The sequence below is a fragment of the Schistocerca nitens genome, chromosome 6 (genome assembly GCF_023898315.1).
Source record: "Schistocerca nitens isolate TAMUIC-IGC-003100 chromosome 6, iqSchNite1.1, whole genome shotgun sequence".
Lineage (NCBI taxonomy): Eukaryota > Metazoa > Arthropoda > Insecta > Orthoptera > Acrididae > Schistocerca > Schistocerca nitens.
The window spans coordinates 199674275-199692035 of record NC_064619.1 but is presented as its reverse complement, the minus strand read 5'-3'; the positions used below and the strand labels follow the sequence as shown (position 1 = coordinate 199692035).

General features: G+C 38.1%; 1 protein-coding gene and 1 non-coding gene across 2 annotated transcripts in view; both read left to right on the top strand.

The window, feature by feature from the left end:
• Positions 1–17761, top strand: part of LOC126263131 (guanine nucleotide exchange factor subunit Rich) — a 321707-nt gene that overhangs the window by 292099 nt on the left and 11847 nt on the right. Inside the window, exon 21 of the mRNA XM_049960154.1 lies at positions 1322–1493. Within this exon, the coding sequence (XP_049816111.1) occupies positions 1322–1493 (172 nt within the window). The remainder of the gene's footprint in view (positions 1–1321; positions 1494–17761) is intronic.
• LOC126191758 (U6 spliceosomal RNA) lies at positions 14224–14328 on the top strand. The gene has a single exon (XR_007538470.1). It is a non-coding gene; the product is annotated as a U6 spliceosomal RNA (small nuclear RNA).

Here is a 17761-nt window from a genome sequence, read left to right as displayed (position 1 = left end):
TTCCTCTCCTATTATTCTAATGAAAGAAGTTAATTTCCCATTTCCCTCTGCTCTTGCATGATGAAGTGGGAGTCTCTGTCAATTTAATTTCCTTTAATGCTCTGTCTGAATTTTAGATTTAACCTAAAACATATGTCTCACTCTAACAACCACAGGGATGTGCCTACAAGTGACACAATGGTGAAATGATTTTCCTTGTGAATGAATTCAAATGGAAAGTGTTGTAGTAAACCGTAGGATTTGTAGATTATTTAAGCAGATAAATATAGTTAGGGCCAGATGCCAATCTCAGATAATACTGGGATGAACGTCTTGTTAGTATTGTATTTGTACCAGCCCCATGAATTGTTATTTGCCCTTCCTTACTATAATTAAACATTAATTTACTTCTATTTTTCCAAATACGTCTAGCTTCATTTGTATGTATTTGAAAAAGTAACTTGTGCTTTCTTAATGTTATCATGTGTTATTTTTAGCATGTCAGTTTTCTGTTTGCACTCGAGCCGGCATGCCTATGTATAAAGTGTGCCAAACGCAAAATCGTACAGTTCCATTGTTACTTTGCAATTGCAACCCGTACCTGTTCCTTGATTATTGCTTCAGTTAACTCGGTGATAAACTGTGCTGTCATACATCCAAGTGTGCTACAGCAATATAAAACAAATGACAAGCTAGGTGAGAAAGAATTTGTGAATTGTGCAACAAAATGACTCAGATTCCAAGATAGGAGCACAATCCCACTATGAAGTAATTATGTGAGAGATAATTAGCAGTTGAATAAGTGGTCAGCTGTGCTCTGATGCAACTGCACTCAGCATCAGAGTGAGATAATGAACATTTACTTTATTATTGTTTAACCAAACAGTGATATAACTCATATAATCAGTCTCATAAACTGACATACGCTGGGAGAGTGGTGTGCTGACCACATGCCCCTCCATATCCGCATCCAGTGATGCCTGTGGGCTGAGGATGACACGGCGGCCAGTCAGCACTATTGGGTCTTAGTGGCCTGTTCAGACGGAGTTTAGTTTTTAGCTCATATAATTTCAGTTTATGTTATCACTCTTTAATTAAACTGTGATTTTGCTCAAATATGTTTACCTTGGTAACATAAAGACAAGTATTCCTTAGGTAAAGACAGGTATTCATCACATGTGTATAAAGTACGTCAAGCACCCGTTCATGTTTAAAAAAAAAAAAAAAAAGTGTCCGCTCAAGGATTACCAAGACCACTGGATAAAGATGTTTCTTGTGAGAAAAATAGCTTCACTGTGTGGTACATAGAGAAACCTGTTAATTTGGTGTTCCATTGTTGTAGAAGAGGCAAGCATACGGAGCGAAGAAGGTTCCTATTGGGGTGATGACAGAGAGAGCTCAGTTCAAGATGTTTCTAACACAACATGGCCTGATGTTCCAAGTGCAAATCTACTGGAGCAACTATCGCAGGAGCTAACTAATAAAGGCTCAGCAAAATCAGAAGTCCAGCTTAGGTAAGCTTTCATTACAGGTACTTTTATCAGGTACCTGGCAGGCAATTAGATGTAGGGTAGATAGTAAAATATGCTAATTAAAACTATGTTCCGAGTGTAAGACATTATAAATGGGTCATTCCATGGTTTCAGACATATAATTTATACATTTGATATTTAAGTATTAATGTGAAAATAAAAAACTGATAGACCTGAATATGACACTGTATACAGCAAAGGTTTGATGGTGTGAGCTGTGTTGATTTGCTACTAAACAAACTTTTCATGGAATGACCCAAATCTTATTGTGAACTGTTGTAGTATTGAGGTATTACAGCTTCTTACATATAAAATTAGGCTTTGCAGGCATGTCCACAAATGTGTGTACTGCAGTGTAAGTAAATCACAACTAGGCCAATACAACTGGCTCCTGTGTCGTCTTTAACCGTGAAAAGTGATTGTTCATTGTCAGCTTCTAACATGGATGATTTTGTAATTTCTGTGAACAAGGCTTTAATTTCCATGTGTCATGCCACACCTTTACACTTGTCATTTAAGTATACTTAATGTAATACTACATGTGGAGTAGCTCTGCATATGAGCAGTTTAGCATTGTAACAGCTAGACTTTGAAGCGATTGTTTTATATATTCAAATTTTTAAGGACTTTGGATTTAAAAAATGTTTAACTGTGGTCTAAAAATTGTATGGATATTATTATTATTATTTCCTCTTTACTTTCTCAGATGTTAAGTCTGGTTAAAAATGGAAAGTGACGCGGACCTTGATCAAGTGTCACTTCCTTTTAACTGTACGATATGTGTTATATTGCATTTAGGAACTTTCGGTTAATTGAACATGTATCAATAATTACGGATTTCTGTAGTTGTATATATAAGTTTGGATGTAACTGTATTACATTGATGTACTGTTGGATATTGTGTGGTATGACTCCTGTAGTTGATAGTATAATTGGTATAATGTCAACTTTATCCTGATGCCACATGTCCTTGACTTCCTCAGCCAGTTGGATGTATTTTTCAATTTTTTCTCCTGTTTTCTTTTGTATATTTGTTGTATTGGGAATGGATATTTCGATTAGTTGTGTTAATTTCTTCTTTTTATTGGTGAGTATGATGTCAGGTTTGTTATGTGGTGTTGTTTTATCTGTTATAATGGTTCTGTTCCAGTATAATTTGTATTCAGCATTCTCCAGTACATTTTGTGGTGCATACTTGTATGTGGGAACATGTTGTTTTATAAGTTTATGTTGTAAGGCAAGCTGTTGATGTATTATTTTGGCTACATTGTCATGTCTTCTGGGGTATTCTGTATTTGCTAGTATTGTACATCCGCTTGTGATGTGATCTACTGTTTCTATTTGTTGTTTGCAAAGTCTGCATTTATCTGTTGTGGTATTGGGATCTTTAATAATATGCTTGCTGTAATATCTGTTGTTTATTGTTTGATCCTGTATTGCAATCATGAATCCTTCCATCTCACTGTATATATTGTCTTTTCTTAGCCATGTGTTGGATGCGTCTTGATCGATGTGTGGCTGTGTTAGATGATACGGGTGCTTGCCATGTAGTGTTTTATTTTTCCAATTTACTTTCTTCGTATCTGTTGATGTTATGTGATCTAGAGGGTTGTAGAAGTGGTTATGAAATTGCAGTGGTGTTGCCGATGTATTTATATGAGTGATTACTTTGTGTATTTTGCTAGTTTCTGCTCGTTCTAGAAAGAATTTTCTTAAATTGTCTACCTGTCCATAATGTAGGTTTTTTATATCAATAAATCCCCTTCCTCCTTCCTTTCTGCTTAATGTGAATCTTTCTGTTGCTGAATGTATGTGATGTATTCTATATTTGTGGCATTGTGATCGTGTAAGTGTATTGAGTGCTTCTAGGTCTGTGTTACTCCATTTCACTACTCCAAATGAGTAGGTCAATATTGGTATAGCATAAGTATTTATAGCTTTTGTCTTGTTTCTTGCTGTCAATTCTGTTTTCAGTATTTTTGTTAGTCTTTGTCTATATTTTTCTTTTAGTTCTTCTTTAATATTTGTATTATCTATTCCTATTTTTTGTCTGTATCCTAGATATTTATAGGCATCTGTTTTTTCCATCGCTTCTATGCAGTCGCTGTGGTTATCCAATATGTAATCTTCTTGTTTAGTGTGTTTTCCCTTGATAATGCTATTTTTCTTACATTTGTCTGTTCCAAAAGCCATATTTATATCATTGCTGAATACTTCTGTTATCTTTATTAATTGGTTGAGTTGTTGATTTGTTGCTGCCAGTAGTTTTAGATCATCCGTGTATAGCAAATGTGTGATCTTGTGTGGGTATGTTCCAGTAATATTGTATCCATAATTTGTATTATTTAGCATGTTGGATAGTGGGTTCAGAGCAAGGCAGAACCAGAAAGGACTTAATGAGTCTCCTTGGTACATTGCATGCTTAATCTGTATTGGCTGTGATGTGATATTATTTGAATTTGTTTGGATATTAAGTGTGGTTTTCCAATTTTTCATTACTATGTTTAGGAACTGTATCAATTTAGGATCTACTTTGTATATTTCCAATATTTGTAGTAACCATGAGTGGGGTACACTATCAAAAGCTTTTTGGTAATCAATGTATGCGTAGTGTAGCGACCTTTGTTTAGTTTTAGCTTGATATTCACCTCTGCATCTATTATCAGTTGCTCTTTACATCCTCGTGCTCCTTTGCTACAGCCTTTTTGTTCTTCATTTATAATTTTGTTCTGTGTTGTATGTGTCATTAATTTCTGTGTAATGACTGAAGTTAATATTTTGTATATTGTTGGTAGGCATGTTATGGGGCGATATTTAGCTGGGTTTGCTGTGTCTGCTTGATCTTTAGGTTTCAGATAAGTTATTCCATGTGTAAGGGTATCAGGGAATGTGTATGGGTCTGCAATGTAACTGTTAAATAATTTAGTTAGATGTGAATGTGTTGAGGTGAACTTCTTTAGCCAGAAATTTGCTATTTTATCTTTTCCAGGGGCTTTCAAGTTGTGCGTAGAATTAATTGCTTTGGTGACTTCATGTTGCAAAATTATCACTTCAGGCATTTGTGGTATCATCTTGTATGTGTCTGTTTCTGCTTGTATCCACCGTGCATGCCTGTTATGTTGTACCGGGTTTGACCATATGTTGCTCCAGAAGTGTTCCATGTCTGTTATGTTTGGTGGATTGTCTATTTTAATGTGTGTGTTATCTATTGTCTGGTTAAATTTCTTTTGGTTTGTGCTGAATGTTTGGTTTTGTTTCCTTCTATTTTCACTTATTTTTGTATCTTCTAAGTCGTTTGGCCAATGCTTGTAATTTCTGCTTCTTTTCATCTAATTGCTCTATCGCTTCTTGTTGTGAGATTTTACCTAACCTTTTTCGTTTTTTTTCTGAAATTTCATTTCTTATAAATTGTGTTAGCTGTTCGATGTCTTTTCTCAGTTTTTCTATTCTGATATGTAGCCTGTGTTGCCATGCTGGTTTTGTGGGTTTCTTCTGTGTGTTGGTTGGTTCTGATCTGTGCCTAGTGTGTATATTTAGTGTAGTGAGTGCTCCTATATAAACCAGTAGTTGTAACTCTTCCATAGTTGTGTTTTCATTTATTTTGTTGTGTATGATTGTGTTGATAGTTTTTATTGTTGTTTCGACTTGTGGGTTATTTGCCGGTCTATGCAAGAATGGTCTAATGTCTGTATTTGTGTCTTTGTATTCTATATATGTCAGCTGAAATTTTTCTTCTATATCTAACATGTGTGTCACTTCATGTTCTATTTATGCTTGTTCTGGTGGCTGTCTTAAGATTTCGTTTTCCTCTGATTGTTTAATTGATGCATGTTGTTCTTTGTTTGTTTGCTCTGGGATGTTTGAGTCCATTACTGTATTTTCTTCTTCTTCTGATTGCACATTATTATTATTATTGTTGTTGTTAAGGCAGTCATGTCATTCCAAAGTGTTTAACAAATGTTCAGTTGGGTCATCCTGCACTCCTTATCTTAGCTATTAATCAGATGACCTTGAAATATCCACTAAACTTCAGTGCTCGTATTCAATTCTAGGCCAAAAATCAATGCAACATTACCTTGTGCCTTTTCCATCTGAGAAAAAGGATTATAAGCTAAAGAAAATGTTCACCAGTTCTAAATGGACAAAACTGAAAATCGTTTTTGTATTTGCTCTCAAAATCAACAACAGAATTTGCCTTGAATTTAGTGAAAAAATGAAGCACACACACACAAATTCGTTTCTCTATGTTTGCCCTGACATCACTGAACTTTTTCAAAGAGAAATGGTGTCACCCATTAACCTTGTGTTATTTTACATTAATCTTGTAAGATCTTACTTCTCAAATTAACAATCAACTGCAGCAGTTACTGCTCGGAATCCAAATAATAGCAATTTGTGTTTAGAAATTAATCACTTTTTCTTTCTGCTGAAAGCATTTCATTTATACCACTACTAAAAAACATTAGCATTATCTCATGAACATTTTTACTCCAAATAATATTTTTCAATTAACAAAATTACTTTGGAAGATAACATGGGAGAAAGGAAATAATAAACTTTCAAGTAATACTACTACCTGTTATTATATATCACACACTTGTATTGTCCAAAACTAAATAATAAAAACTTTCCCTAACATAACTGACCATCCTCCTACAGCTCTAATAGTAGCGTAAAAATGTTCTTGCCTTTTCACTAAAGCACAGATATGTAGGCAGTTAGCAGTTAATATTTTACAGTAGCTACACATCTCATATTTAAATATGTTATCACTGTTAGCCATATTGTATTTGTTGAATCGAAATCTGTCTAGAGTTGTAGTCAAAGCAATTTCAACATTACTTTGCCTCGAAAAATCTTGCATCGGAGCCATTACATGATTGATATCAGTTTCTACTATAAATGCACTGAGTTGACACTTCTATTCAACATTGTGCAATACTTCACTGCACAAAAATTAACTGCTTGTTGTGCACACTCACTATTGACTGCACTGCACTGCACTCCACTGACTGCCAAGATGGATGATCAGCAAAGCTTAACTGGACATTGTTCCAATAGCTGGCTGTGTTCAAACACCCTTGTAGCATCTTATCATGGGTGGACTACATCACAAGTGTGGTCTGCCATGTGTATGACTCATCTGTCCATGAGACCTCAGATCATCTTAGAAGGCAGCCTGTTCCTGGGGGGAATTATGGTTGCCACTGAGCAAATGCCAGACATTTACTCTGTGGTGGTTTAAATGCTGCCCGACATCAGAAAACTTCACAGCCTTTCAAATAGTGAGAGCCAACATTTGACTCATAATCAAAGAGAGCAAGAAGAGATCATGGCACACATTCCAGGCCTCTATCAATCATTCCACTAGTTTTACAAAATTATGGACCATCAGGAGAATTTCTGGTAAATGGAGTCATTGACATAGAGCAGTGGTGCTGAAGCAGGGATGTCTCCAATCAACGGAGACATCGCTCAGATGATGGCAGTGCATTTTGTGATGATTCCTCCTATGGCCAAACAGGACCCAGCGTACTGCCATTACAGAGAGGGATGAAATAAGCTTCAGATCCAACAATCCTGAGTCATATAACTACCCTTTCTCCTTGTGGGAGCTGGATTTGCTGCTGTCTGAAGCTCTTGGTGCAGCACCCGGTCATGACGAAATCTGATACCAATATGCTGCGAAACTTGTAAGCAGCATCAAAGGAAATGCTTTTAAAATGTTCCAATTTCACCTGGAAGGCAGGACAATTTCCCAATTCATGGAGGGAGATAATTTTGATGCTTCTCCTCAAAGCAGCAACGGACTAAATCTGTCCCAGTAGTTACCAGAGTGTCATCTTAAGGAACTGTGTAGAAAATACCTTGGAGTGAATGGTCGACAGTCATCTGGCATGAATCTTAGAGACCAGGCAGCTTCTCAGCTGCTTACATAGTGGATTCAGGAAGTATCAGTCCACTGTCGATAACCTGACCACGCTAGAAACGAGCTTCTCTATGTAAACAGTATTGTACAGGGATGTTTTTCAACACCAGTAAGGTGTTAGACATTACTTGGAGGCACAATATTCTTGGACAGCTCTGCCAATGGGGCTTTTGTGGCCATCTCCCCATATTCATTCAGTCCTTCTTATCAGAATGCTTTCTTTCGGTGCTGAATTAATGGCACAATATGAAATAGGTTCAAGCAGGAGAATAGTGTTTCCCAGGGAAGTGTTTTAAGTCTTATCCTCTTTTCTGTAGCTATTAACAGTGTAACTGTGCAATGCTCCTTTTTGTGGATGATTTTGCACTTCTTGTCGTTTACTATTTACTGTCAAGAGGTTGGAAGAGTAGACTGCAAAGACAGGTTTTCATTTTTATCCAGCTTGCATATGAAGGACACCATTCCACATTTAAAAGACTCAGCGAGGGTTCTCGGCCTCATTTTTTATTTGAAATTGTTGTGGTTACCACACATAACATTAGGAGGACCGCAAGCAGGCTACTACCTACAAGGACCGACAGGGCCAAATTGGCCACATGTTTATTTTTGTTTATTTGATCAGATTGTGATAGGCAATGGAATTTAACACTCATATATAGCTTTTGTTGATTTTTATTAATAAAATAAATACATTAGACACACTCTCTCTCTCTCTCTCTCTCTCTCTCTCTCTCTCTCTCTCTCTCCATCTCTCCACCATAGTTCACTGCTGTTTACTGCTGCACTTGTTGCACCACACTCGTCTTCTCTTCTCACATTTGCCACATACTGCTTTCTCACAACACGAACAAACAGTAGCAGTGTGGTTTCCTTTACATGAGGTACGAATTTTACACTTCTCTCTCTTAGTTGCCCTCTGTGGTCCGCCTTTAGTGTCTGCATGATTCTGGTCTGGCTCCTTATTTCTTGATGATACATACCACTCTCGAAGCTCTTCACACAAATCAAAAATATACGTCCTTATACAACACCCAGGAATTTATGGCAGCCAAATCAAGAATGTTGTAAAATACGTGCATTGACCAACGTTGACCCCAAATTTTGTTTCATTGTAGAATTGCACTGTTTCAGGAGTCTTCTTCTGACTATCGGACAGGGATACATGAGAGTGAAGTGAACTTAGTAACAAAACATTCTTATTTGTTTTTCCTTGATAAACTGTTAGTGTTGTTCCATCATCATTTTATACACAGTAGTCGAGTGGAGTGGTTGTTTTCTGGTCTTTGCAGCAGGAGGCACCTCCCTTCGATTATGGTTCAAAGTACCTACTAAAGTTGTGGATGCTGCCCTCAGATGGTTCGCAAGGCTTAGCGAAGTAAAGTAACTGTCAAGTAGTGACATTAAAACTTTTGCCTAAGTATGATCCCATAAGCCTAAGAACAACATTTTCACTTATGCCTTGGTCAGCTGGTTGAAGGGGATCAGCACCAGTGTATGGGAATCCATTCACTATGTATTTACTAGAAACACCTATAAGTAACCAAAATTTTATGCCAAACTTATCTGGCTTGCTTGCAATATATTGTGTGAATGGGCATCTTGTTTTAGATGGCAAAAGTTGTTCATCAACTGTAAGATAAGGTTCTGGTTTATAACACGACACACTGTTTTCTATGAAAGCATTCCAAGTATCTGAGACAAGAGCAAAGTTTTCCGCCTTGAGGCATTCAGATCTAGTGGACTTGGTGTCAAACCTCATATACTTCATTATTTCGATAATTCTGTTTCGTCCCATAGTTTGTCTGAAAAACGGAGGACCCCATACTGTTGACCATAGGCTTTTGAGAGGAAAATTCTTTGCCCCATACACTCCTCTTGCATACATTATGGTGACAAAAGCATCCAGTTCTTCAGTGTCTACTGTCCAGGAATCGTCTTGTGTTCGACGACAAGCCTCAGCTTCAGTACAGTGCTTGATGTGGCGCATCATGGAAGCACTGAAAATTAACCGCCAAGCACTAAGAAGTTTCCCACTTTGAATTTTCCTTTTAGCATATGATGTTGGTCCTGAGCACTCCCGCAAAATGTTATGACTTTTGTAGACGACCTGAAAACATATGAAAAAAGAACAGTACTTTTAGAACATGTAATGTACTGATATTATATGAGTATATCTGTTCTTGTAATTTTAAAAACTAGTACTCTATACAAAGAACAGAAATATTACTGACCTGCATTAGAACTCACTGGTACAATTTTCCACACAGTCCCATCTTTTGCTGTTTCTTTTTGTTTAGTAGGTTGCCCAGTATCAGTTTTTGACTGACTTCCGGGGGAAGCAAACGTTGTCCGGGTTGTTGATCTTATAGAGCTAGAATTTGGAACATCAGAAGGCATGCTGGATGTAGAAGCTTCATTTTCCCCTAAATTTAGCAGAAAACTGTCCTTGGCTGTGTTTACATCATCACATTCGTTGCACGAATCACATTCTTCATCTGCACACACTGGAACTACTAGACTTTCTTCATTGTCCTGATCGCTGTCAGAAAACTCAAATTCTTCACCTGAACTTTTATCTTCTATTTTTCTCAGTTCTACTAGTATTTCAGCGTCTGTTAGCCACTTCTTGTATTCGTAGGTCATGACTGCTGGGACGACTCTCAGATACCGTCACAACAAACAATAACTGAAATCCTTGCGTCAGCTAACCAACAATCAGCGCTGGATTGAATGACATTGTTGTCGCACATTTGAACAACAAAGGGGCAACAGTTCATGTGATTTCATATGTAGTATTGCAAAGAGGTAGCCTCTAAATACAAATAAATGTTAAGAGGGCCAAATTGGCCCCGCCGTCCTTCTCGGTGGTAAGCTTCATATTTCACAACCTAATAAAAATAGGACACTCCAAAATGCGGTGGTTAATATTTCATATGACTGATGAAAAGTCACAAAATATCAAGTCAGTCGAACTTACGATTGGCTCAGAAAACAAGTGAAAAGATCGAAAAGGGGCCAGTTTGGCCCCTCGGTCCTTCTAGTGCTAAAAGACACAAAGCCAAGGACCCAGAAGTCGCTAAATATCTTGAAGTGCCTCTGTCACAGATCTACAAAAATGGACAGGGCACAACTGCGCCAGTGTTCAGGGGCTTTTTTAGGCTTGTGGGTGTGCAGTATGGATCTTCAAGATCTTCTTACCTGAAGAACATTGACATTACACACCAAAAGGAGATCAGGCTGGCCACGAGTATTAACAGGACAATTGCCCAATTCATGGAGGGAGGTGATTTTGATGCTGCAATCAAGGATGGATCTAAAAGGGGGACTCCTGGCCCCTCGGTCCTTCTAGTGCTAAAGGACACAAAGCCAAGGACCCAGAAGTCGCTAAATATCTTGAAGTGCCTCTGTCACAGATCTACGAAAATGGACAGGGCACAACTGCGCCAGTGTTCAGGGGCTTTTTTAGGCTTGTGGCTAGACTATGGGTGTGCAGTATGGATCTTCAAGATCTTCTTACCTGAAGAACATTGACATAACACACCAAAAGGAGATCAGGCTGGCTACGAGTATTAACAGGACAATTGCCCAATTCATGGAGGGAGGTGATTTTGATGCTGCAATCAAGGATGGATCTAAAAGGGGGACTCCATTTATTGCTCTGTTGTTTTCTCTGATTGTTTCCTTGAGATATGATTGCTTCAAGACTTCACTATCTTGGATGCAGAATTATTGTGTTCTTGCAGAAACTGGAACAGATGAAACAAGTTGTGTGTGACTGCTAAATTCCTCAGCTGTTCCAACTCCCTGAGTGCACTTCACTCTCTACAGCATTTGTACTCAGCAGGTAAAGTAGTCCAGGATATCCAGAGTGACATTCTCCATTTGCAAAGGCTGGGGAAAGTGATGTCTTCATGGTGAGTGCCAGGGCATATCTACATCTACTCTGTGCAAACCACTGTGAGGGGCATGGCAGAGGGTACATCCCATTGTACCAGTTATTAGGATTTCTTCCTATTCCATTCATGTATCGAGTGTGGAAAGAATGATTGTTTGAATGCCTCTGTGCATGCAGTAATTGTTCTAATCTCGTCCTCATGGTCCCTATGTGAGTGATACGTAGGGAGCTGTAATAAATTCCTGAAGTAATCATTTAAAACTGGATCTTGAAACTTTGTTAATGGACTTTCTTGTGATAGTTCATATCTATCTTCAAGAATCTTCCAGTTCAGCTCTTTCAGTACCTCTGTGACACTCTCCCACAGATTAAACAAACCTGTTACCATTTATGCTGCCCTTCTCTGTATACGTTTAATATCTCCTGTTAGTCCTATGTGGTTCTGGTCCCACACACTTCAGCAATATTCTAGAACTGTCACACGATTGACTGTACTTCCCCAGTATTCTACCAATAAACCGAAGTCTACCACCTGCTTTACCCATGACTGAACCTATGTGATCATTCCATTTCAGATCCCTACAAATTGTTATACCCAGGTATTTGTATGAGTAGGCTGATTCCAGCAGTGACTTGTTGATATTATAGTCATAGGATACTACATTTTATCATTTTGTGAAGTGAACAATTTTACATTTCTGAACATTTAGAGCAACTTGCCAATCTCTGCAGCACATTGAAGTCTCATCAAGATCTGACAACATTTATGCAGCTTTTTACAGGTAGTACTTCATTATAGATGCCACAGTTATCTATAATGAGGTAAAAAATGCCTGATTTTACTATTAATATTGTCCGCAATGTCATTAATATACGACATTAACAGCAAAGGTCGCAACACATTTACCTGGGGCACACCCAAGTTACTTCTACATCTGATGATGACTCTCCATCCAAGATAACATGCTGTGTCCTTCCTACCAAAAAATCTGCAGTCCTGTCACAAATTTCACTTTATACCCCATATGATCATACTTTCGGCAATTAGCCTAGGTGTGATGATGAGTCAAATGCTTTTTGGAAATCAAGAAATACTGCATCTGCTTGGTTGCCTTGATCAAAAGCTTTCAGTATGTCATGTGAGAAAAGAGCCAGTTGGGTTTCACATGATTGATGTTTTCAGAATCCAAGCTGGTTGGCATTGAGAAAGTCATTCTGTTCAAGTTACCTCATTATGCCTGAGATCAGAATATGATATAAGATTCTACAACAAATCAGTGTCAAGGATGTTGGATGGAAGTTTTGTGGCTCACTTCTACTACCCTTCGTGTAGTGTGACCTGTGCCTTTTTTCAAGAACTGGGCACAGTTTTTTGTGAAAGAGATCTACAATAGATTTTAGTATAGAATCTGACAGGGATCCAACAGGCCCTGGAGTCCTTTTCAGTTTTAACCATTGCTGTTGTTTCTCAACACCACTGACACTAATACTTATTTCATTCATCATTTCAGTGGTACAATGATTAAATTGGGGCAATTGTCCTGGGTTTTCCTTGGTAAAGGAATATTGAAAATGGAGTTAAGCATTTCATAGGTATTAAGGGATCAAAATGGTGGCTGACGCAGCCAAGGACTCAAGTCATGATACTCCGATAGTTCAGTGAGTCATCCCTATACATGCTATCACCTCATTGTTGTGGTGCAGTGTCATGTGTTGATGATAAGAAGAGTGGCTATAAGCAGCAGATAGTAAGCTGTGTCTGCTAAAGTCAACAACTCAGCTATGGTGTACCTTATTCCAGCCATGCCGATGGGTTGATGTCCTTCTCAGTCGTCTCATCTTCACATAGGACACAGCCCTTTGACACAGGGCTTCTTGCTCCAGCAAAAGGAAACTTGAATGTGTAATGCTTGTGACATACATATCACAGTGCCCTATGCTTTAGTATACAGTGTTTTATATTCAGAGAAGAGGGTGGGAGCATATTTCTCAAAAGATGTGCCCTCTCTTTTAACTAACACTCAAATGAATGTGGTATCACTTTCCAGGTTTCATGAAATTTCCGATTTGTTCCCAAAAATTTTAGGAAGGAAGTTTTAACGTGTTGTCAGAGTGATTGGCACATTCATGTTAGTGATCAGCCAGCCGCATTTCCTTGTGTAGTTCTTTTAGGTTTCCTCTTATATTACTTGTGTTTTCATTACCGTGTTTAAAACATTTATTTGTGTAAGACTTAATCTTCCTTGTTTTGTGATGATTTTAACCACATTTATTCCTCATAGTATTTGTAAGGGCATTTGTAACATCACCATTAATTTGAGTGCCCAGAACACACACACACACACACACACACACACACACACACACACACACACTAGCAGACCAGTGACTGAATAACACACACACTTCAAAACAATAACATCCAGGGAAAGCCATTGTAGTGGTTCCTGAGGAACATATTTATTAGTTTTAATAAACAGTAAGTTGTCAGCCTGAGTACCAATAAAACATTTTCTCTTCACTGTAAAAAATTTCTTTCAGCTTACTAAGGAATTTTGAGTAGGATGTTGTTCCAAATATTTTTATAAGTCTGTTCCAAGGTGTTCAGTGATGTAGTAGTCTGAAGCTTAGTTTTATCAACATCCAGAGCATAGAATTTGTAGCAAATTGTATCAATGATTTTGTTTCATATTCATCCTCATTTGAATTTAGTACCTCATTAAGTAATGGTCAGAATTTTATATTAACATATATGAAAAAGCCAATACAATCTGTGGGAACTCTGTTCATGTACTGTTTTTTCAGAAGGGCACTTGAACCATTTTCAAACTAAAAAAGGGCCTGTATTTTTAACCAGGTGACAGATTATCTTGATATGCATAAGTCAAGTATTTGCTTTGGAACTACATATACTTGATTGGAATGGTACAGAGATCATTAACATGGCTTTACACAAGGATAACCAGCAAAATTATGAAGTGTTCCCCATTTTTGCCGCACCTGAAGCACCTCAGCTCTAAAGGCTCTAAACATCATAAAGTGTCCTAGTTGCAGACACATACATCCCCTCCCTGTTGCTATTTTACAGCTTGCAGCTGGACCATGTCCATATTGCATATGGCTCTGTACAACAATTCTGTTTATAGGACTTCGACTCCATTTTTCATGAGGGCATTAGATTGGTTACAGGGGTCCTCAGGGAAAGCCCTTTACCAAGTTTCTTTTCTGAGGCAGGGGAACTGTCCCTAGCCATCCGTCAAAAGTACCTCCTGGTGCGACTCACATATAAGATACTGTCAGTCCCACAGTCTACAGCCTTTAATCTTCCTCAATCAAAACATAATAGTTCATCACATACTAAAACATCAAGTGAAGCAATTATTTTGTGCTGGGTACCAGACCATGTGGCAATCCAGACAATGAGCAAGCTGACATGTTAGCAAGAGATGTGTACAATGAAAATAATGTACTGCTCTGTGGTCTCTTCTTATGTGCTGTTGCCTTATTGTTGAGAAAGAGAATTATGTATCTATGAGAGACTGTGTGGCTGGAGGTACAAAGTAATAAATGAAGGGTGGTTATGCCTTCAGTTCTGTAATGGTGAATATGACAGATGGAGAGAAATACCTGTAATATGACTGAGAAAAATGCACCATCCTCTGACACAGGCACACCTCCTTTGGCAGGAGGATCCACCAATGTGCAGTGTTGTGATGAACCATTGTCATAGCATCGTATTTTACATGATTGTGTTTCATATTTTGACAAGAGGCCAGCAATTTTTTTTATAACAATTCATCCACTGTTCTAAATATCAATGAGATGAGTTTCAGTTAGGTTTTAAGATTTTGTATGTTGTGTGCACTTTTCGTCATGTTGTTGGGTTGGTTATTTTAGTGGATCTCAGATTAACTGTTTCATCCCTTCTTAGTCAGTTATCAAGCCAGCCACAGTTATCAGAATAATAGTTTTACATATTTGATTGTATGTCCATTTCTTTTTTTAATATAAATTTTTAAACAGACACTCCAGGTTTTGTTTAAGCACTTTTAACATTCGTGTATAGAACTGTTAATCAGTATTTACTTGTTCCCATTCTCACAGCTCTTTCCATATTTTCATTGGTGGTCAGCTGGACACACGTACTGGAGAATAACTTACAGCAATTTTTTTAACTAATCCTTGTTTTATTTAGTATTTTGTCATGACTATCTTATAGCTTTATTTAAACAAGTCGCCAAAGTGGCATCAAATCGACAGACTTGCATCTGGCAAACGGTCTACTCCGATGGGAGGCCCTAGTCACATGGCATTTATTTTTTATTTAAGCTTGAGGAAAGAGTGTGCAAGTAAATGTAGGTGTGCTTGCTCCCATGCATTATTTTTGCTATCAATTTTAATATATTGATGAGCAACCACCCCTGTGTTGTCATTGCCAGACACATTTAAAATGTCTAATATGTGTGTGTCCATGCACTGTTGCCAAAGACGAATGCTTATGAGAAAGACTTTGTTCTAACTAAGCTCACTTTAGTTTGTATTCTGCAAGGACAATGATAACCATTCCATTGAGGGCCCTAAAACTAATATCCTCATCCTACTAATCACCACCACCACCATCACTTAGGTTAGAAAATTGCTTTCCAGTTCAAGGCTGAGCTCTGTGGAATTGTCATTTCCATATGTCTCATTTTCTAGGACTGTATATAAACTCACCAGGCAAAAAGTTAGTCACCTCAATACATGCACAGATGAATTGTTACACCTTATGTATTATGCAGAGATCGAGTCATGTGCCCCACTGCACACATGCTGCCTCTGTGAGCATAATTGATTGCTGCAACACTGTACATAAACTTGGGTAAATATAAGGACATGAGAGAATGGCAAAAACGGACATTCATGTTTGACCATGCAGATGATCATACAATGTCTGAAGTTGCTGAATTTGTTAGTGTTTTGCAATGAACTGTTCAACATGTCTATAATTAGTGGTGTAACACACATGGCCACGAAAGGCAATGTGAGAATTGTTGTCAGGAAAAGGTTCTGACTGAGAGGTACCAGAGATGCATTTCACATCTCGTGAATCAAAATCGCTTTCACACCCAACAGAGATTTCTGCAGGCAATGATGCTATTCAATCTGTATCTTGAGCAAGCAGTAAAGGAAATGAAAGAAAAGTTCGGAGTAGGTATTAAAATCCATGGAGAAGAAATAAAAGCTTTGAGGTTCACCGATGACATTGTAATTCTGTCAGAGACAGCAAAGGACTTGGAAGAGCATTTGAATGGAATGGACAGTATCTTGAAAGGAGGATATAGGTTGAACATCAACAAAAGGAAAGCGAGGATAATGGAATGTAGTCGAATTAAGTCAGGTGATCTGCAAGAATTACATTAGGACATGTGACACTTAAAGTTGTAAAGGAGTTTTGCTATTTGGGGAGCAAAATAACTGATGATGGTTGAAGTAGAGAGAATATAAAATGTAGACTGGCAATGGCAAGGAAAGCGTTTCTGAAGAAGAGAAATTTGTTAACATCGAGTATAGATTTAAGTGTCAGGAACTCGTTTCTGAAAATATTTGTATGGAGTGTAGCCATGTATGGAAGTGAAACATGGACGATAAATAGTTTAGACAAGAAGATAATAGAAGCTTTCAAAATGTGGTGTTACAGAAGAATGCTGAAGATTAGATGGGTAGATCACATAACTATTGAGGAGGCATTGAATAGAATTGGGTAGAAGAGGAGTTTGTGGCACAACTTGACTAGAAGAAGGGATCGATTGGTAGGACATGTTCTGAGGCATCAAGGGATCACCAATTTAGTACTGGAGGGCAGCGTGGAGGGTAAAAATCGCAGAGGGAGACCAAGTGATGAATACACTAAGCAGATTCAGAAGGATGTAGGCCGGAGTAGGTACTGGGAGATGAAGAGGCTTGCACAGGATAGAGTAGCATGGAGAGCTGCATCAAACCAGTCTCAGGATTGAAGACCACAACAACATGAGTGAAGGTCCATTCTGACCTGTTAGTGAGAGAACGTTGTAACAGGAACTGCATGCATGAAGATGGCAACAGCAAAGTTCATCAGGCTGGAAGAATATGTGACTGGTTTTGTGAACACACTTCCAGCACGTTACTTCTTGATAGGCCTGCAAAATCATCAGATTGTGAACCCCCATAGAAAGTCTGTGGGACAGGGTAGAACAGCAGGTGATACAACATCAGCATCCCCTCTGTTGTGTGATTAAATCCTCGGTCAGTGGAAACAAACCTGCACAACCTTGTGGACTCACATACTAACTGAATCTAGGCAGTTTTCAAATCAAGGGGCAGAGTACAGGGTATTAAATGATGCTTGTATTCATTTCTTTAGGGGTGACTAATTTTTTGTCCAGTGAGCTTGAGATAATCACAGAT